General features: G+C 34.1%; 3 protein-coding genes across 4 annotated transcripts; 1 reads left to right on the forward strand and 2 right to left on the reverse strand.

Moving 5' to 3' along the window:
• Nucleotides 1–1,104: 1,104 nt before the first annotated feature.
• On the reverse strand, nt 1,105–13,022 carry LOC124536795 (myeloid leukemia factor). Of its 2 annotated transcripts, XM_047113396.1 has the most exons (8): nt 12,781–13,022; nt 12,306–12,472; nt 10,900–10,988; nt 9,914–10,016; nt 6,376–6,496; nt 5,712–5,826; nt 4,304–4,368; nt 1,105–2,372 (listed from the first exon to the last, which is right to left on the reverse strand). In XM_047113396.1, the coding sequence occupies exons 1-8, from the start codon at nt 12,831–12,833 to the stop codon at nt 2,282–2,284; spliced, it is 804 nt and encodes a 267-aa protein (XP_046969352.1). In that variant the 5' UTR covers nt 12,834–13,022; the 3' UTR covers nt 1,105–2,281. The 2 variants fall into 2 exon arrangements, with proteins under 2 accessions (XP_046969352.1, XP_046969351.1); XM_047113395.1 differs by lacking the exon at nt 4,304–4,368 and having other exon boundaries at nt 5,695–5,826.
• Nucleotides 13,023–14,216: 1,194 nt separating this feature from the next.
• LOC124536914 (uncharacterized protein DDB_G0292186-like) lies at nt 14,217–16,796 on the reverse strand. The gene is made up of 3 exons (XM_047113581.1): nt 16,633–16,796; nt 14,576–16,487; nt 14,217–14,466 (listed from the first exon to the last, which is right to left on the reverse strand). The coding sequence occupies exons 1-3, from the start codon at nt 16,701–16,703 to the stop codon at nt 14,314–14,316; spliced, it is 2,136 nt and encodes a 711-aa protein (XP_046969537.1). The 5' UTR covers nt 16,704–16,796; the 3' UTR covers nt 14,217–14,313.
• A 393-nt stretch (nt 16,797–17,189) lies between these two features.
• Nucleotides 17,190–19,997, forward strand: LOC124536736 (sterol carrier protein 2). The gene is made up of 2 exons (XM_047113318.1): nt 17,190–18,551; nt 19,193–19,997. The coding sequence occupies exons 1-2, from the start codon at nt 17,445–17,447 to the stop codon at nt 19,694–19,696; spliced, it is 1,611 nt and encodes a 536-aa protein (XP_046969274.1). The 5' UTR covers nt 17,190–17,444; the 3' UTR covers nt 19,697–19,997.
• Nucleotides 19,998–21,899: the final 1,902 nt, after the last annotated feature.

Here is a 21,899-nt window from a genome sequence, read left to right on the forward strand (position 1 = left end):
GAAAACGCGTTCTCTTAGCTACCAATTTATTTTTAGGATCACACGAATAATAAGAATTGTTGATTCTCTTACGCTAACATCAATATTATATCTAAAAATATTTTCATAGGATTACCAAATTACGACGTTTCGCGTTCGTTCAGAATGAGAGAAACAATTATCTCAGAACTACGATTTCCAAATTTACATAGAAACTTCTAGATTTTTTTTTACATTAAAGATAACCTTGTATTAATTCACTAAACAGCTCCATCTATTAAACAAAATAAAATAGCAATACGTATCTGAATATAGAGAGTAGCTTAAGAAAACACATATAAAATAAAAATAATTTAATTCAGGAATGGGCGATTCGCTTATCCAGCACCCTTACTTTGTGCCATCTTGAAATCACGGGATACTAAAATTTCCATAAAATACACTAAGAGATTACACGACTATTAACTATTTCATCTTAAACATACTTATACATAAAATAAACATATAAATGGATCAAATATTATTTTATAAAAAAAAATAATGAATCAACATTTAAGTCAATTTGTCGCTTGAACATTATAAACTTTTTTAAAATCAAAAATTTCAAAATATACGAAGGATTTATAGTATAACATTTGATCCACTTGTATCATGAGGCTTGGTGAGTCAAGTTCACTGCGACGATTCATTTCATATTATCGGCGAATTTAAGGGCGAAAATATATTTCCAGTATTATAGAAACCTTTTGGAATATAATATTAGATACCATATAAAAGATCAAAATCATTCGCTCTCGTCACTAAGATTATGACTATTATACGAACGAAAAATTAAGAGAAAATTATAATCAGAAATTCTTGGACAGTAGTAAGAATCGATTTTAAGGACTCATTTCCTTTGGTCGATGAAAATCACGTTGTTACAGTTACAGACGATTTTTATTATGTATACATTTCCCACGTGAGAAAACATTTTTATAGGTCGATAGGAAAATCATTCCAAACATGAGAGCATACTACATAGTCGATCCATTACAGCAGTCGGTATTATGACCAATGAAAATAAACCTTAAATTCATAAACATTTATAAAACTAAAAGTAACAGCCAAAAAATACAAATGAAATAAACATACATATTATTTATTCCTGTCGAAGTAATGGGAATTATTGCTATATATCGCATCTTCAGAACGAGAGACATTTTGTTATAAATAGTAGGAAGTTAGGCGGGCAAATAGGACACTTATTAATAAGTCACATTTATTATCCCTTGTGCCAGTATCACAAAAATTATTACAAAAAAAAAAAAAAACATTTTTTATATCTTTTACTGATCTTACTCAAGATGCAATAACATGACGTAGTTCTAAATTTAAACACCTAAGCTTCTACTTTTAATACGAAAATATTTACTTACAATAATAAAAAAAAAAAAACTGGAAATTTTAGCTGTTTTACACTTTATAACGGTGGAAGAATATAAGATTCATGTTTCATTAAATGTAAACGGGCTATAGTTCTAGGATTTGTGTTAATTGCTACTATTACTTGTTTTGTCAATCGCACAATATACACGTAGTATGAGCGGTAACGACGTCAAATAAAATATATCTGTTAACCGTTTCCTTTACGTGTACAATCCTTCTAGAAATTTCATCACTGTTCATTTGTCTTGGATTTTAATGACGTCACAAATTTATTTAGACACACAATAACATATGAATTTTTATGTATCATCTTTTAGGGAGAAGATACAAAACGTCATTTTGTCTTAAATCGGTGAAAGAAAATAATCATGAATAAAATTCATAGAAGCGTATAAGGCTATCAGGCAGACTTATGCATGTATAGAGCTCCCAGAGATTTTCTTATAAACTAAATTTTCTAACTATTCGAAATCTAAATATGGATAATTTATCATTCTAATGAATTAAAGTTTGTAGTCCCGCACATGGCCGCTAAATGGCTTTAAAACAGTTTCGTAAGAGTTGCAAAGAGTCTATATAGTCTTATTAAATTTATCCCGTCTTTAAGAAGTTGTAGATCTATGGTACTCCGCCACATAGTGTTGTAGTTTTCGGTATTTGATGTTAGGCCGAATTAACCAAACTACAAAAAAATAGACGAATATTCGTTTCAGCTCTGATTATTAGTTACTCTATGTCAACGTTGTACTCTTATATGAAACTATTCTACTTAATCTCGATTACGAAGCACTAAGGAGGGCAAATAACTCAGATTTATAGTCCACAATAATCAGATTCATGTTTGTAATTGTCGTTACCGCTCAGTCGCATGGATTTAGTTGTCTATGGGAGAGTGTCTGTGTCTATGGTGCTTGTGCCTGTGTCTCTGTGGGTGGGATCCGCCGTACACCTCACGCACGCCGGAGCTGGAAAATAATAATTATATTAATTTATGACAATAAAAAATCATTAGTCGGTTATTAATGAAAGATTTGTAAAGATTTTTACGTTTAGATTTCAAAAAAGAAAAGAGAAAATAAATTAGGCCAAATAACGTCGTATTAATTGATAATTATCGCCTCTATTCTGTAACACGCTTCTTTTAAATAATTTCGTAAAACATTAGTTTTCAATTTACTATCAGAATAAGTTTATTATTTAATAAAAAACACAATATTCGACATGTAACTTAACTTTCAAATCACACCATGAAATATGTGACAAATGATTGACACCACTCAGATCAATGTGTTGTGTGTATTTTATAACACAGTACCAATAGATGGCGCTGATTGATACATTCTAGTTCCTGAATCGCGCAGGCAAGACATTTTGTTATGAGTATATATAGTTGAAATTTGGACCAAGACTAATGAAGTTGGTAAATATAAATAAATTGAATGATGAATCTAAATCCCTAAACACGTAATAACTCTAGAAGATACTAAGACGGTCTAACAATGCTCTATATCATAACATAGACACGGTCACAACAGTTCATATGCAAAATATTCAAAGACAATCAAAATATTATGAAGATTTATGTAATGTAATAAAACCTTTTTATCAACAAAATGGTTATAAATTAACCATTTCGTTGTGTGTAAAAAAAAATCACTTAGCAATAAAAAATAGGCATGCTGAAATAGGCAAAACAACACTACCGTCTAATATAAATAAAATAGCGCATATACAAAGCTTATGAATATAAATAATATTTTACATAAATTACTATATCTATTAGTAGTATCGGCGCCTCCAATATCTGGAACTGGAAATCGATTACGTTAATTTTAAATTTGGAATATATAATATTAATTGTAACGATCAGATGATGAAATAATAAATGGATAAATTTAATATGATAATGGATACCAAACCACGCGTGCCCGACATTCCTGCCATATTATATTGACGCGCGTAAGTCCATGTGACAACTGGTTGCCAAACGCGATCAGAATCAAAACTATGATTAATCAGAGCTTAAAGGGGGGGGGGGGGGTCTCGTACGTAGCCTATTCCAATGGAAGGAGTAAAGTTAAACAAACTTCATTTACAAATTCCATGCGTATTAGTTATATTATGTACAATAAACAGTTGTTGATGTACATATCTTGAGAGCCGGATTGTCCAGTTGTAAGCAACTGCCTAGACGCTCTTAGATAAATTTTTGAAACCAAATTATTCTTCTATTAGAATAGAACTGTCTTATCTTAGGTAATGCCAGTATTCAAAATATTTTCAGTAAAAATAAAGTCTTAAAAAAAAGGTAGGCAGAAATGAGTAAAAAGGGGCTTTTAGAAGTTTAGCGGCCCTGTCAAGATCAATCCGGGCCTTATTAAGATAGAATACAACAAAAAACCATTCCACTTGAATATTTTACACGTATCCACTGTAACGCGTCAATTCAATGTCAAAGTTGTTTACTATTACTACCCTACCCCTCTCGTAATTGGAATAGACTATACTCCCAAGTGTAGTGCAGTGGTCCTCAACCTTTGGTGCTCTGTGAAACTATTGGATAGCTCGCGAAGAAACGACGTATTAAAATCTGTTTAAAAATAAAATTTCCTGGGCCCCTAATGTTGTCTTAAATTTTCGAGATTATTACACATTTAAATAAAACTAGTTACCGTAGTAGACACGGGTAGTCTACCCGTGACCACGAACGCTGTAAAGTGCTCGAAACGTCGGGATGTCCAAAATAATTAATATACGCGATTCAAATCCGTAATAACTAGTTTTATTTAAATTCCTGGGCCCCTTTTAAGGGCGACCACAACAGAGACCAAAACGTGTGTAGTCGATCGTGTTTGGCAATGGTAGTGGAGTGGAGTGGTGGGGGGGGGGTACTCACGAGGGCAGAGCGAGCGGGCTGGCGGCGGCGCGCAGCGGGCGTCGCGCGTGCGGTCGCTGGCGGCGCTCGGCGGCGCTGCAACGTCACACACGCCTGGCTAACTACCGCTACCACTCACTACGGTCTGGGCAGATGGACTTCGGGACTTGTCCTCAACTTTGGAAGCTCAATAAAATCCTCGCGAGGACGGTACCACCACCAGCGTGGTTCAAACCTTTTAACTTTGTGCTGTGCTTTGCCTTTGCTTCACTTTATGGAGGCCGAATAAAATCCTCTCCAGTACGGTACCACCACCAGCGGCGACGTGTTTTTTCAAACCTTTTAACTTTGTGTTGTGCTTTGCCTTCGCTTAACTTTAAGACAAAGAAAGTGACTATTTCCTATTATATCAGAACACAAATATACATTCGTGTTTGGCGGGCTGCTGGTCGGATGGTACCCTTAAAAACTTACCATAATAATTTTAAGGTAATAGCTATTAACCGATAGAACATTGACCGATTCACTATTGCCATTAAGCGTGAATAACACTAAACCTATAAAGAGATATATAAAAATCTGCCCATCTACCCATTCCAAATAAAAATAAAATGCAACACAATTTTAATACAATATATAGCACTACCAAGACATGCTAGCCTAATAGAAAATACAAGGAAATACATATTTAAACTTAAAATACTAGAATTGACATGCTTCTAATAAATAAGCACTAAAGCTACAAGAAGTACAGTTGTTGTTGATTGGTGAACCCTTGTTCTCGCGTTAAAGGTTGCAGGTTCGATTCCCGTGAACCGTTAACATAATAAGTATTTTTTGACTGGTATGTTTGCACGTTAAGTAACCCACTTGTGTACTAGTTTCGAAGTAAGTAGTACTTCAGTTCGATTTCCAGGTGAATATTAATTATGAGGTTTATTTAGTCAGGCCAATTTTTTAGATATTTATAGAAATCATCACAATATTCAAGGGGAAAAAATGTTTCTTTTAGTCCAATAACTGGGTAGTCAGTGTGGGTTTCATCAATTCACAAGTAAGTTTTAGGTAATATTTTTTACTCGTGTCCAACTGTGGCAATGTTATGAGATCGTCCGATTTTGACACCCCACTTAGAAATGCATATCACGTGCACTTATAGAATTGTGCAAAACATCAAAAGCATTTTTATAGTAAAGAAATCATCGGAAGTTTATAAAATTAATTCGACTCTAGCAGCTCGTAGTACATATCAACATCGAAACAGTCGGTTCAATGGATTCCATTTCATATAACAGGGAAAAAAAAGATCCTAGTATGTGCATAATAATTTACAAGGGGTTAACGGTAACCAGTGGACCACTGGTGAAAGATTAAAGATTATTCGTGTTGGGAGTGCGGGGCGACAAGCTCACCTGGAGTGCGCGGAAGCGGGAGCGGGCGCGGGCGCGGGCGCGGGCGCGGGCAGCGCGAGGCGCGGCGCATGCGCGGGCGGCAGCGCGGCGCGCGCACGCGCACGCATGGCGCCCGCACGCTCCTGGAACTCCCTGTGGACGGACGGGCACATATATTTATTTAATGTGTACTAAGATAGATCTTGTAACTGTTGTGTTAATATCCTTAACCGCCCGAGTAAAATTGATGGTTACAAATTTGACACTTTGTGACATACACAGGTGTATGCTGTAAATAAATGTAGCTGGAAATAAATCTCGATCAATCAGGTGTAGCTGGAAATAAATCTCGAATTTATATATGACAATTTTATTATTATAAAACGGTCACGGGTAGACTGACCATACACGTCTACCCGTGACCACGTACGCCGTAAAGTGCTCGAAACGTCGGGATGTTAAAAATAATTAATATACGCGATTCAAATCCGTTATAGCTAGTTTTATTTCAATTTGTAATCGCAATGTGTAAACGCGAAAATTTAAGACAACAATTTTATTGTTAATTTACTCTCGTCAGCACCACGTAATCCCTCTCCCTCTGACCTCTGCCACGTGCAGGATACGCTAAGCGTTTTCCAATACTGGCAAACTCTTGTGAAACGGACATAAAGATAACATTAAATAAGTTAAAGTGCGTACCTGTCAAAGTCCTCAGCCTCCTCCTCTTCGAGGTTAATGAACTCCTGGCGCTCCTCGGCGTCGCCGGAGAAAACGTTCTGTTCGCGCTCTATGACGTGCGCGCGCTCACCGATGTGGTGACCTGCAAGAGTCGTTCAATCTCCTTTATAACAAAATCTATATAGCAAGCACGAAGCTCCTTTATAACAAAATCTATATAGCAAGCACGAAGCTCCTTTATAACAAAATCTATATAGCAAGCACGAAGCAAGACAGTGAGCACGACTCCAGTTGGAAATTCGGTACCCTATTCACATAAAACAAAGTGACTTTTTGACTATATATAATTTTCACCAAAAGTCACACATTTTGGTGTCGATTTGAATCTGAAGGCAAATGACACTAACGCAAACTTAATCCATGTTTAATATCAAATTAAAATGTATATGGAGATAAATAATGCTACATAGTTTACTTATTATTAAGCCGAAGAATTTGTGTTTTGAAAAAATATATTTTCATGTATATATTTTACGTTATATAATAAAAACACGTACAGCCATAAATAAACCGACAGTCTGAACAAAAACATAAATTAATTTTTTTGGCTTCAGAGAAACCTTAACTTACGTAAGACCAAATGAGTTAATAACTTTCACTGAGCGTTGTGTAACTCATCAAGAATAAATACCAAACCTATCGTGACATAAATTGACCAAGGTAACACCTAAACTTGGATATGCATAAAATAAAGACTGCAGGCAGTTACGTAAGCAGTCACAGGATCGATCTTGACGTCGTGGGTTATTGTAACACCCTCCTACACAAGTGATCAGCTTAAAAGGGGTAAATAGGAATATTACAACAAACAAACAAACAACAACAGCCTGTAAATTCCCACTGCTGGGCTAAAGGCATCCTCTCCGTTTGAAGAGAAGGTTTGGAACATATTCCACCACGCTGTTCCAATGCGGGTTGGTGGAATACACATGTGACAGAATTTCTATGAAATTTGTCACATGCAGGTTTCTTCACGATGTTTTCCTTCACCGCTGACCACGAGATGAATTATAAAGACAAATTAAGCACATGAATTAGCGGTGCTTGCCTGGGTTTGAAGCCGCAATCATCGGTTAAGATGCACGCGTTCTAACCACTGGCCCATAGGAATATTAGAACTTCCTTAATTAATTTGGGGCATTACTAGTATTCGTCAAAAAAAACAGCATTTCGAGGATGAAAAGCTAGTGCTCATTACAAATGGTTATATAAGCTCATAATGTAAAGATAAGCGTTAACACATTACATTTACATAAGGAATTAACAATATTCCATTGTAACAAAGCCTTGAATGTCGATATAGAGAAACGTTTTTCTATCGGGTCTTTGTACTCCAATGTTAATAGTTGAGAAATCGCAAACAATGACAAATCCTACGCGCGCATGCTAGACTCCATCACGTATCCACACATTACATAATAATTGTGAATCGTCTTTTATTGACAATGTATTAATCTCGAATTTATTGACTTCGACAAATTGGAAACTAATATATATTGAATACCACTGCCTCAGAAAATAGTGATATAGAGAAATCGAAAAAAATCAGCATCGAAATAAAAAATGAAAAATAACGAATTGAGCACTCGCATAATCATTATCAAATTCCTTTACTTGAATGATTATCTATGCAAATTCAAATATTTTTATTCAATATAGAAGTATTACACTTTCTATTCGATTGTTAAAATTCTAACATAATAGGCTATTTGACTGGTTTAGGAGAAGTTAAGGAACCCAGTAAAAATTGTTATTTTTTATTTCTAGTACATATTTGCCGAAAAATATCATATTAAAAATTCCATATTTAAATAGCGCGCAAAAACGCTACTTGGATAATATGGCGCTGCAATTTGGTCGGTGACGTCACTTTCCTGTATTTTAATCTATGGCACATATAGTAGAAAAGCAAGGTTAACAAGAAAATGACGTGACAAACGTTTGAAAAAATGCATTTTATTTATGAATTTTTGAATGAATTAAGTATTATTTTCAACTTTCGTTACAAAATAACCATTTTTAAACTCATAACATACACTGATTACAATAGTTCACAATTTACTTTTCGCATTGTCAAATAGCCTATTCTTCGATTAGGAAAGATCGGCAAAACCACCGACACACAAACATTTTTTTTTTATTTATTGGTAACTACGTTATTTATAGATACGATGGTCCATCGACGATAGTTGATTGAAAAAAAAAATTGAATAATTGTGAAACTAAGCCGCGAAGAATGAAAGCCATTCACTGGACCCCTAAAATTTAAACATGGACATAAAATAGGCGAAAAAGAATTTGGGTACTCTATTGAACTGGCGAAGAAGAGACGTGTTAACATTTCAAGGCCAAATTTGTAAAAGGTTCAACCTGACCACGAAAATATTATGTTTGTTTCGTGATTAAGGACAAAGTCGTCCATGGTGATCAACGATGGATACAAAACATCATGGACGACTTGGAAAAGGCGATCTTCAAGGACTCCGAAAAAATACACAGTTTTAGTTCAGATAGGGAAGGACATGGCATCAGTTTTTTAGAACGCCGGGATAAGAAATTAGGTTCAACAAAACATTATCGAAATAAGAAATACATCAAAAACAGAAGTACCAATGTTTTTATGAACTTTTCCTATCCCCAAAACTACCCTTTGTGTTACATTTACGTGCGTATGCGTATGTAAGCAACCCTTACTGATATCTACTGATGACACATAATAAAATTGGAGCGTCTGTTTGTCATATTAAAATAACCCTTTTTTACTAAATGCATATGTATTTATACGCAGTACATATACCAATATAACATTTTTTACAATTTTTTGTCGGTCGGTCGGTCGGCCTGTCTGTCTGTCTGTTTGTTCCGGCTAATCTCTGGAACGGCTGGACCGATTTTGACGGGACTTTCACTGGCAGATAACTGATATAATAGTAGTGGGAGTAACTTAGGCTACAATAATTCTTTTTTGTTAAATTCAAACGCGTTCAAGGTCGCGGGCACAGCTAGTCGCTCATAAAGCGATGCTGCGTTATATAAGCCAACCCTTGCAGCGTTACGTTACGAAAATGAAAAATCAAAATACCTATACTTTATTCAAGAAGGCTTTTACAAACACTTTTGAATCGTTATGTATTAAGTGAAGCTACGACCGGTTCCGAATGTACATGGTACCCATTGTACCGAAAAAAACCAATAAGAAAAACAACAGTTACTCTTTTTCAACATTAAACAATACATTTATCACGTTCAAGCGTCGTCATAATAATCACCGATATTTTTTCCGGAATTTATCTGCTTAGCAACTACCAGAAATAATTCGGAGGAGATTATTTTAACCTTACGTTTGCAAGCACTTGTGAGTACATCAATATTTTCGCATATACTACAGGAAATAAAACCCCTGTACTGTTGATTAGTATTACTGCCAAAATCGACCCCAATAATATCACTATATGTATATATTAAATGTATATAGAAATAAAAATATGTATCAACCAACCTATGGACATTTTCTTCAAGCCGGTACGGGAGTCTTGCAGTGTCTTACGTGTCTCCTTGACGCCATTTGGACCAATCTTCATGCTGCTCGAAGAACTGAATACCTAAAAAGCAAGAATCAGTCATAAATATGTAGTTTGCCAGACTGACGATATACAATCGTGTTCCCTTATCAATTTATATAAGATCGCAGAACGGTTTGAAATGCACACATAACATAACAAATGAATGTGGGTTCAAGCCCAAACAAAGTTTACTGATTTTCTAAGGATTTTTTTTTTGTTTATAATGCACCTTAGACCCCAATGATGGAAGACAAAATCAAAAATTCTATATATATATATATATATATATATATATATATATATATATATATATATATATGTATATTTTTATATTATGTTTAAATTTTTTTCATATACTAATGTGCCTATGTATCTTTTATTAATGTAAGCAAAAATCACTATCCATAATGGCCGCTAGAAACAATACATTATTATATGTTCTGTCGCGGAGTCGCCATTCTAACATCGCACTGTAATATCGTCGTAACAATTAAATATTGTAAATTATATTACAATACATATATCTATACTCAATTGCCTTTCATTACAGCATCCATAAGACATTTAAAGCAAACTAACAATAAATATATTTTCGTTGTTTGAAACAGCCTGGAGGGGTCATCTCCTTTCCAAGGAGTGCATTCAACTACGAAGATATTGTAATATCCTTTACATTTGAAAGAAAACATTGTGACAAAATCTGCATCTCATTTCAATGTAATTCTGTCAACCAAATGTAACAATGATGGTGGAATTAACTACAACCCTTAAAGGGAGAGGCTGAAGCCTTCAGTTGAGCATTTAGAGCCTTTTACTTTATACCCAATGTGCATTACCCGTCTCTATTCAGAATAGATATATATAACTGTGACCAAAGACAGAAAGATCATAAAAATACTGAAAAAAAAATGATGATTCAAACCTGTGGACTTCCACTGGGACCACTGGACATTACAACTGTGCTGCTAGAGAAAGAGCTGCCTGCACTCATGTGCCCGTCGGTGAGATCGGCTGAAAACAAACAACACATAAATACAACTAAAAAAAAACTTGTACTTTATACATTAATCATAATAAATAAGTTTAACATGTTTTATATAAAGTTAGTTTAGGTTGTATATTCAGTTAGGATAACAATAAAAATTATGAAAATTATGTATTAGTATTTTTAAACCCCCAATTAATGCTTTACTAATAATTAGGATGTGACTATTGCTCATGCATCTAACAAAAAATGCTTCGATTACAGCTTCACTTTATCAAAGGTTTTTAAACTAAACTAGCTAAGGCTAGAAGTAGTTTGTGTGACTTTGAAACTGAGTTTTACATGAGTATACATAGATATATAAGGTTATTTAGCTGGCATTAATTAAATTTTAATACATAAATTTATTTATTTTTTGATTCCTGAAAATAATATATCACTCCAAAGTATAAAAGTAATTTCAAGCATCTTGAAATATAATACCTTGGGAATATATCACACCTGGACGGGAATTCTCAGACAAACATTTATCCACCCACAGGAAAACAGCTTGCCAAGTATGTGTCATTAATCTTTTTTACAAGATGACTGATTTCAATTTTATATGCTTATACTTTAATGATATTTAGTTGTTATAAATTCTATGAAAATGTCTTTTTTTAAATTTAGAACATTTCATATTTATAAAAACCCTAGACAGATATAGAATACATTGTCTAAAATTATCAGTATCTTTACAAGCCTGGGCATAGTTATTTGAAAATGTTATTAAATTATATTCAACATGTTTGTACTGCTCGACAAAAATGTATTCTTTTAAATCGCTTAGAGCTGATAACACCATGCAGATTCAATATAGACTGAAAGATATTACATTATATTATACTGTTAAGTGTAACAGAATTAATTATCCTTGTAAGTTTCCTAACTATATTTTATTTTGCTGCAAGCATGAGATAATAAAGTATGACAAACCAGGCCAGGATTTGAACATGCAATCCTTGTGCAAATTATAACATCTATACACTGGATATCTATACATATAATAAAATTGGAGTGTCTATTTGTAATATTAAATTAACCCTTTTTTACTGAATGCATATGTCTTCACATCGTACATATACCAAAATAACATTTTTTTACAATGTTTGTCTGTCTGTCTATTTGTTCCAGCTAATCTCTGGAACGGTTGGACCGATTTCGATGAGATTTCCACTGGCAGATGACTGATATGATAGGGAGTAACTTAGGCAATACAATAATATTTTTTTTGTTAAGTACAAGGTCGCGGGCATATCTAGTCTGACCATAAAACTATATGAGTAAACTACATATTTTAAAACCTGTGAAAAGTCTGTTCAAGGATGGCATTTGTGGCATGAAGGGCATCATAGAGCCGCCGTGACGTGACCCTGTTAAGGCGAGCGGCCCGTCCCCCAGCATGCCGAAGGGATCCGCAAACAGCGAGTTCATCATATTGTTCATTTGGCGCATATGTCTCATGTGCGATCTGGGAAAATTTAAATATAATTAAGCTTCCTCAATTTACAAAACACACAAGTAGATTTAAATGTATGATTATGAATATACATTTAATTACAATGTATGTTAAAGAACGAAGGTTAAAAATTAAAGGTACTTTTAAATTGACTGTTTTTTCTACCGATACCTGACATTACAAAACACATTTTATAATCAATATACTCGTATGCGGTTGGGTTCAGAATATCGGTGCGGTTACGATATTTAAAATGATAGTGAAAAAATATCTCACTGCATGTGTTAATTGTATATAATGTACTACAAGAAAGAAATTACCCAAAAAAAGGATCATCCTCCACGTCGCCCATCAAAGATCCAAACAGAGACATTTTAAAACCACTTTTCGAGTCTCTAATAAAATATCAACTTAAATTAAAGTTAGGTAATAAAAAAAAATGTTACAAGTAATATCACAATCGTAATCGTCGCTTTTCGAAACGATTGTTAGGAAAAATCGAAATCTCTAGCAAGTCCAGTGAAATTTCCACTCTGCTGTCTAAAGCTAAACAATTATTGTCTATTGCAAATACAGATACAAAATAATAAAATAAGTTACAGATAAAATAGCTACTGTACCTCATAGGACCAGGAAAATCAAATAAACAATAAATGGGCTATATTATATTCTAAAAATACTATATTCGTAAAACATTTAGCTTTACATAATAGGTTGGTAGTGTTTCTTACTAATTTTAGGGAGAGTATTGCTATTAGTATGTATTAATAAAAATCCATACTCATCGTCAGTCTTATTTTTAGAAACAAATGTTTATACTAAAATCTAAAAAAGACAATTTATAAAATAACTAAAGGTTAAACTTCTAAATACAACTTTGAATAACAAATTGAGCAAGTGACAGGAGTTAAACTTGATGTAAAATGCATAAAAGGTTCCCGTTGTGTCCGCCGTGCGGAATCAGATTTTTTCTTATCATGTACTTTTTAGCTACCTACACGCTTAGTAATTATATGGGGATCTCTGTAAGACATATTTCTGGTTCACATGTATGTTGGTAGGTAGGGTCTTTGTGTTAACTTTTAAGTTGGGAAAATTTATTAATTAACAATTGAATTGAAAATTTTCCGAGATATTAAGAAAAAAAACAAAACTCCCGTTTTTTTCACATACAACAACAACAACAACAACAGCCTGTAAATTCCCACTGCTGGGCTAAAGGCCACCTCTCCCTTTGAGGAGAAGGTTTAGAACATATTCCACCACGCTGTTCCAATGCGGGTTGGTGGAATACACATGTGGCAGAATTTCTGTGAAATTTGTCACATGCAGGTTTCCTCACGATGTTTTCCTTCAACGCAGAGCACGAGATGAATTATAAAGACAAATTAAGCACATGAAACAGCGGTGCTTGCCTGGGTTTGAACCCGCAATCATCGGTTAAGATGCACGCGTTCGAACCACTGGGCCACCTCGACTCACTTTTTTCACATAATTGTTTATAACTTTTGCAGTTATTTTTCAGCTCCTTTTCGGAGTTTCTAGATGACAATACGAATCGAATGACACCTTGTCCTTGTTCGTAATTGTCTGTGACTATTGAAAAACCCCAAAAAAAAACTACATGTGAACCAGGCTACTAACCCCATTTTTAGAAACAAGCTTAGTCTTTACAACAAACTAAGAACAATAACAAGGCGAATAGAACCTCGGGTCAACCTAGCTACTTTTTTAGATTAAGTGAAATTAATTAAAATTCAAATTTCATAAAATATTTACTTATCACATTACAATCTTTTGTTTTCTTTAAATTTTACATTTAGACACTTTGACTACACCTTAAATACACACACTCAAATTTTATTCCGTTGTCTATGTCCAGACCCAGAGGGGCAGATTGAGGCTCTACTATGTCCGTGGAAAGACCAAGCAGCTGAGGTCGGATATGACGTATAAACCATGTCTTGTAATCCGTTTCTATACTTGCGATTAGCAACCGGAGACAACTGAAATAAATTTATTTCCTTTATATTTGTATTTATGAACAAAATATAATTAATTAATGTTATAAAAAAAATTTTAGTAAAGGAAAAACGTTAGTAACTATAGCTTTACCTTTTCCGGATCATCGGCAGGTTTTTGTGTAATTGGCGCGTCACCAATTTGTTCTTGAACACATTCTTTTCCAGAGGTCCTCTCATCATTAACTCGATTATTTGCTGCGGTATCTCCACCAACATTTTCAATAGGCACTTGCTGTGCTGTTAAATTGTGTTGCGTATTATGTGGTAAATTAAATCTTCCTTCGGACTGACTTACATTTTTGGTGCTTTGGTCTTTTATATTTTGGTGCGTGAATGATTGCGAACCTTTGTATTGATTATAAATTTGTTGTAACTGATTTCTACTTGGACATTTACCCACAGGCTGGTTACCCATTAACGCAGTTTTACTTACAGTAGACTTGACATTACTATATTTTGATACATTGTCTCCTGATTTCATTGGAACTTGTGGAGATAATGTCTGGGGTAGAGATGGTTCAGGGGTGTGATACATTTTACCTGGCAGCATTTCAACGGGTTGACCAAGAGTATTATAATTATAATTCTTCTGCTTCGGCATTACAAATTTTGACGTATCTACTGGTAGTATCGGCTCTTTGATTACTTGATTAGTGTTTGCATTGTTAGTTATTCGATTAGTTTGAGATTGCAATATGTTAGGAGTAGTATTTTCTTCATGCAATGTTGGAAGATGGGATTGGACGTTTGAATTCGGATCAGCTAGGGGTCGCTGCGGTTGGTGTAAAGGTCGTTGCTGTTGACCAATTAAAGGTGCACCAGTAACAGCATTCTGATTTGTTTGTCCAGGATAGAACCCACTTGGGTTTGTAATTGGCTTGGTAACTTGTTGATATTGAGCATTGTCAGCTACATATGGTTGTTGTGACAACATTTGTGGATTAGTCTGTTGATTTAAAGCATTATATTGCCAAGTTTCATTAGTTGGTATGTTATTTTGTGTTTGATTTTGTGGTGTATTATATTGGTTATTATTTATTGATCCTTGGTTGACAATATCATTAGCATTAAAATTTTTGTTTCCACCATTATTATTATTATTCATTATTTTATGTATTGTGTCGAAAGCTGCTTGTTTTTGATTTGCAGGGTTCATCTGAATTGCAATAGCCATAGGGTCAAAACCTAAATCACCATTTTTCATAACACCTGGGAACATTTCATGGAACTTCGCAATTCCTTGGGAATGTTGACCCTGAGGCTGATAATTATTATTTGCTGCCATCTGATTGGTAAATCCCGGTCCTTCGGAATTCATATTTCTCATTGGTTGGAAATTTTGTGTAGGGTTTAAATTCGTTTGTTGCATTGGTTGACTTGTGCCATAAGATTGTCCAACAAAAGCTGCATTATCATTGTGATTATGTTGATTGTTTGTTGGCAATGAACCAGGTTTTGCAGCTTGGCTTCCTAACATATTCATAATTTGTGGTCCCATTCCCCCGACATTACCCATGTTATTAGTATTCGGATTATTTGTTGGAGTAACACTTTGTGGAATATTACTGGTACCAGTATAAATATTACCAGGATTTAAATTGCCAGCATTACCCTGGTTTTGGATTTGGCTATTAGGCATGTTACCCATGGCACCTTGAGTGGAAAAATTGTCGGCAGGGAGCCCCATTTGTTTTGCCATTGGACTATTCATTACAGTATTAGCTGGAGTAATGCTTTGTAAGTCGTTATATACTTCATTAATTGTTGGTTGCATGAGATTTTCAGTCAGATAGTTGTATGTATCAGCGTACAACTTTGGTGGATTACATCGACCTAAACAAGATCCACGATAGTTATGCGTATTACTTGCATGGGGCTCGCCACATGATGGATTGTACCCATGACTATGACAATGACCGTGCTTATATGCGTTACAATTCGAATAAAATCCGTTGGATGCTAAGCTTTGTCCAGAATCTCCAAATAATTTACCCATACATCCACTGAAAATAAAATTATAATTAGAATAGAAATAAATTAATGATGAAATGCCTGCAATTTAGAATATAAACCTTACACTGATATTTCAAAAATGATGTTTTATTTTTATTTTAAACAAGTTATATAAAATATTTTAATATAACTCACCAATCTGTATTTTTTAACTGATTCATTACACTGCCTAATTCACTTAAAATCCTTTGCCTGTCTAGAGCCATTCCGCCTTATATTTAATTTTATTTACAATACCAAAAGGATGAAAAATAAGATTCTTTACATTTGGAACAATTTTGAGTCGAATAATGTAAAATGTCAATTTAATATTTAAAAAGAACAGTTATTTTTAAACAGGGCGAAAGTGTTTTTTCATATTTTATATTAATTATGTGCCAGTCTTTTTTATGTAAATAGAGAAATAATAAGTTCTTCTTCAAAACTGACATACAAACCGAAATCAATAGTATTTAAGTGAAACTGTAGAAATCGAGCAAGTTTTAAAATATTACTAAAAAAAATTATGTGCATCGGAACTATATGAACTATTATCATCAGTTTCGTTCAAATTTAAAAATAATAGTGAGAACTACGAATTGCTTAAATATTTATGTATATAAATACTTCTTACAGATTATACACAAATTTATGTTATGACGCTTATCCAAACATACAATTAGTAGAGTTCAAATTCCAATTCACAGATTGCTTGTCATTCATTGTTTCAATTCATTTCGAACTGAGCTGTCACGTGATAACTTGTGTGTTGACCTGGCGATACAAGGTGCAAGATTTTAATAATTACTTATCGTTTACTTCATAAAATTCTTCGTTATTTATCAATTTTCACCTAGATCGTGCGTGAAATTAATTTGCATAGCAGGTTGTGGTCTTTTGAAAATAGAATTTCATAGTGGTCGGCGCAGTTCTACATTAAGAATTCGAGGTAATTATTCAATACGAAAATGCCTAAGAAAGTTTTTGTAGTTGGTGTTGGTATGACGAAATTCGTCAAGCCCAGTACTGGGAGAGATTATCCCGAACTGGGCAAAGAGGCCGTCGAAGCAGCTCTCGATGATGCTCGTATTAAGTACGATGATGTGCAACAAGCGGTGTGCGGATACGTTTTCGGTGATTCCACCTGTGGTCAACGGGTTTTATACCAGGTCGGTATGACCGGTATTCCTATTTACAATGTAAATAATAACTGCTCTACAGGTTCTAATGCTCTCTTTCTTGCCAAACAACTTATCGAAGGTGGTATTTCTGATATTATACTAGCTGTTGGTTTCGAAAAAATGGCTCCAGGCGCTCTCGGCGCTGCCACATTCAACGATAGAACTAATCCTTTGGATAAGCACACTCTGAAAATGGCTGAAATTACTGAATTAACAGGCGCGCCAATTACTGCGCAGTATTTCGGCAACGCAGGCATGGAGCATATGAAAAAGTATGGCACTACAGAGGTTCACTTAGCTAAAATTGCTGCTAAGAATCACCGTCATGGTGCAAAGAATCCCCGAGCTCAAGGCTCAAGGGAGTACACAGTAGAAGAGATTTTGAACTCCCGTAGAATTTACGGGCCATTAACAAAATTGGAATGTTGTCCAACTAGTGATGGATCTGCTGCGGCTGTACTAATGTCAGAGGATGCTGTAATTCGCTATGGACTGCAGCAGAAAGCAGTTGAAATCATTGGTATGGAAATGGCTACAGACACACCGGCTGTGTTTGAACAAAACAGTTTGATGAAAGTTGCTGGTTTCGATATGACCGCTTTAGCTGCAAAACGTATCTACCAAAAAACTGGAATAACACCAAAACAAGTTGACGTTGTAGAATTGCACGACTGCTTCGCTGCTAATGAAATGATCACATATGAGGGTCTGCAGCTTTGTGGGGAAGGAGAAGCTGGTAAATTCATTGATGCAGGAGACAATACATATGGTGGTCAAGTTGTGGTCAACCCAAGTGGTGGCCTAATAGCTAAGGGACATCCTCTTGGTGCAACAGGTTTAGCCCAATGTGCAGAACTTGTGTGGCAACTGCGTGGAGAAGCGGGCGAGAGACAGGTTTGTCATATGCATTGTAAATGTGGAAATGGTCTTGTGTTGTTCGTAAACGAACTCTGTTTGAGTATAAAGAAATGCCTCATATGTTTTGTAATGTACCAATGCACTCCACGCTCAAAATTCCACTATTTACAAAAAAAAATCTCCAAACATAAATTGACACAAAAAATAATTTATGTATATATATATAATAAAATTTAACTCAATTAGCGCAGTTGTTCTTTGTGCTTTATCTTTTTGTAATTCTTATTCAAAATTATATTTGAAATTGATAAAATATTCTATTGGTTAAATATTTTACAGGTTTTTTTTTATCATAATTTTATTCCTAAAACAGTTTCGAGTCGTTGTATATGTTTCTTAAGTTGTATGTGTGTGTGAATATTCCTTTTTGTTTTTAATTGTGTGTATTGTTTGTGATAATGTTACAAAGAGTACAACAGGACAATGCTCTTAAACCTGTCATATTTTATTGATAAGCATTACCACAGTAACAAAGATTGCCTTATCTCTAATGACATTCAACTGTTAACGATGCAAAAACATTATGACGTAACAAATAAAGGGATAAATAAAATTACCGAATTATTTAATAAATTTAATTATTATTTTATTAAATTAATTGACATGTTATTGTGCAGGTTCCTCGTGCCCGTATCGCTCTGCAACACAACCTAGGACTCGGAGGCGCTGTCGTCATCACCATGTACCGCAAAGGTTTCAACAATGCTTCCCCCAACCAAGTCGCAGCCGTCACCGACAACCCCGAAAACTTCAAAGTATACAAATATATGAAGATCCTCGAGGAAGCGATGCAAACTGATGAGGACAAACTCATTGAAAAAGTCAGAGGCGTCTATGGTTTCAAAGTAAGAAATGGTCCAAATGGTGACGAGGGATACTGGGTGATAAACGCTAAAGAAGGAAAAGGCAACGTTAAATACAATGGTAAGGACAAATGTGACGTCACATTCACGATAAACGACGAAGATGTCGCTGACTTGATATCTGGGAAACTAAATCCTCAGAAAGCATTTTTCCAAGGAAAAATTAAAATTCAGGGTAACATGGGCTTAGCGATGAAGCTCACTGACTTACAGAGATCGGCAGCCGGTAGGATCGACGCAATTCGCTCTAAGCTATAAAATAACTCTAGAGATTGTTTCTTATGTTATTCTGGGTTATGGAAGAATGGGTCTTTTGGGCATTTATAAGTATATAGATACGTCACAATAAATTAAGTGTTAAGCCGACAGTTTAAAGACTCGACAATTTCATTTGATGTACCACAGTGCAATATATATTAAAATATTGTTAAGAGAAATGAAATCGTAATTATTATGCTATTGTTTTGTGTATAAATATCATTCCATTTTGTAAATTGCACTAAAATATATTATTATTGTTGTTTAGATATTTTTCTATATTAAACGATTTTTTATCAAGTTTTTTTTTTTCTTTTTTTTTTGTAATCTTTAGGAATGCGCGTACGTAATCTACAGCCAATGACGAAAAATAAAAAATTCTTGTTTAATAGTTAGTTAACATTAATAACATATTTTATCTTTAAACTTTTATCATAAATTTCGGTTAAAGATTGAAATGAGAAATGACCAACTATTTTTTTAATTTTAAATATTTTCGTCTGTAAAATCCTTTTTTCAATTGATAAATATATAATTATGTAGATAAATGTAAATTGATTGCTTACAAATTAAAATCTACAATATTAGACTTTAGTCGATTACAAATACGACGATAAGGTACTGTTTACGCTTATAAAGAACTAGATAAATAAAAACACATTTCTTATATTTTATTGTTAGTATAAATAATAGTAAAGTAAAGTAACAGCCTGTAAAATTCCCACTGCTGCATTTCCTCTCCCATTAAGGAGAGGGTTTGGAACATATTCCACCACGCTGTTCCAATGCGGGTTGGTTGAATGCACATGTGGCAGAATTTCGATGAAATTAGACACATGCAGGTTTCCTCGCGATGTTTTCCTTCACCGCTAAGCACGAGATGAATTATAAACACAAATTAAGCACATATATATAGTGGCGCTTGCCTGGGTTTGAACCCGAAATCATCGGTTAAGATGCACGTGTTCTAAGCACTGGGCCATCTCGGCCCCTTAATAATAGGACAGGCGTAAATTTTCAGTGAATAAGTGTAGATTATAATAATTGGGGTTAATGTACAAATAACCTTCAAGCCAGCTATGAGTAGGTACCCTACTAAGTTAAAACATATACATATGTATGTAAGTTGTAAAAATAATGATAAAAGTAAAAGCGAGTAAATAATTGAATTGCTAAAATTTATGGGCACTACTTAGTAGGTACTTTCATTATTCCTGTAATAATCTTAGAAAGATTATTGCATAATAAATTTTGATATATCATTATTTATTGTGGTTTTTTTATCTAAGATCTCAAATATTATGCCAGATATTATTTTTTTATCTGGGTGGTTACGAATACGTCAAAAATTATTTAAGATATCATTTCTACCTCGCCTATCTATACTTAATGATAAGGTGATTAAAAACACCAAGTGGCTTTAATGCCATTTTTAAATTGTCTAAGTGCGGTATAAGATTTTATACGAAGTATTGCGATTATTGTAGTTAAATGTTCATGGTAGGTATTACCTACCTACTAGGTAAGGTTTAAATACTGCAGCGTTCACGCTAACGCAGTTCAAAAGTTCAGACACATGAATAATACATAATTAATAATACTTATTTATTAACGCTTCTATCCACAGTTACCTATTCATTACACTGTACGTTTCGAAAAGAAAAAATACACTTAAAATAGTACCTGATTTTTATTATATATAATAACATAACTATATATACCACCCATCGTTTTTTTTTTTGGACTTATGTCCTACACAGGTACGTTGGTGTCGGTGTAATTTTTCCTTTTGTTTAAACATTGCTTTTTATTTACAGTGATTAGAATGAATTCCAAAAGCATACTAGGAGATTCTGATAAAGGATCTGATAGAATGCCTAATCTTAACTAAGCCAACTTCGAACATGCTTTGAATCTACTACTAACTACTAGCTATTAGTAACTTGGATCTGATTCTGAGTCGTGTCATATTTCCATCATTATCATTATATCAGATTGATGACACTCCGTGTATTGAATTGTCAAAAGTGTCAAGTGTTTGTCAAAGCAATTGATACTGAAGTTTGAAATGATTGAAAATTTTAATAATATTTCATGTTACTAGCAAAACAATCGTACTTTTGTTTGGCTTTATCCGAAACTACGCGAAACTTGATTATTTGATAAGGAAAATTTAAATCGTGCTCACTTATCATTTCAAAAT

Source organism: Vanessa cardui, chromosome 17 (genome assembly GCF_905220365.1).
Source record: "Vanessa cardui chromosome 17, ilVanCard2.1, whole genome shotgun sequence".
In the NCBI taxonomy this organism is placed as follows: Eukaryota; Metazoa; Arthropoda; class Insecta; order Lepidoptera; family Nymphalidae; genus Vanessa; species Vanessa cardui.

Excerpts from the sequence above, each read along its gene's own strand:
- LOC124536795 (XM_047113396.1), bottom strand. The coding sequence starts at position 12,833 with ATGTCTCTGTTTGGATCTTTGATGGGCGACGTGGAGGATGATCCTTTT. Across the intron at positions 5,827-6,375 it reads GAGGCTGAGGACTTTGACAG|GGAGTTCCAGGAGCGTGCGG; the intron begins GTACGCACTTTA and ends GTCCGTCCACAG. Across the intron at positions 4,369-5,711 it reads CCGCGCCCGCGCCCGCTCCC|CGCCGCCAGCGACCGCACGC; the intron begins GCTTCCGCGCAC and ends AGCGCCGCCGAG.
- LOC124536914 (XM_047113581.1), bottom strand. The coding sequence starts at position 16,703 with ATGGCTCTAGACAGGCAAAGGATTTTAAGTGAATTAGGCAGTGTAATG. Across the intron at positions 16,488-16,632 it reads CAGTTAAAAAATACAGATTG|TGGATGTATGGGTAAATTAT; the intron begins GTGAGTTATATT and ends TTTTATTTTCAG. Across the intron at positions 14,467-14,575 it reads CTGCCGATGATCCGGAAAAG|TTGTCTCCGGTTGCTAATCG; the intron begins GTAAAGCTATAG and ends AATTTATTTCAG.
- LOC124536736 (XM_047113318.1), top strand. The coding sequence starts at position 17,445 with ATGCCTAAGAAAGTTTTTGTAGTTGGTGTTGGTATGACGAAATTCGTC. Across the intron at positions 18,552-19,192 it reads GAGAAGCGGGCGAGAGACAG|GTTCCTCGTGCCCGTATCGC; the intron begins GTTTGTCATATG and ends GTTATTGTGCAG.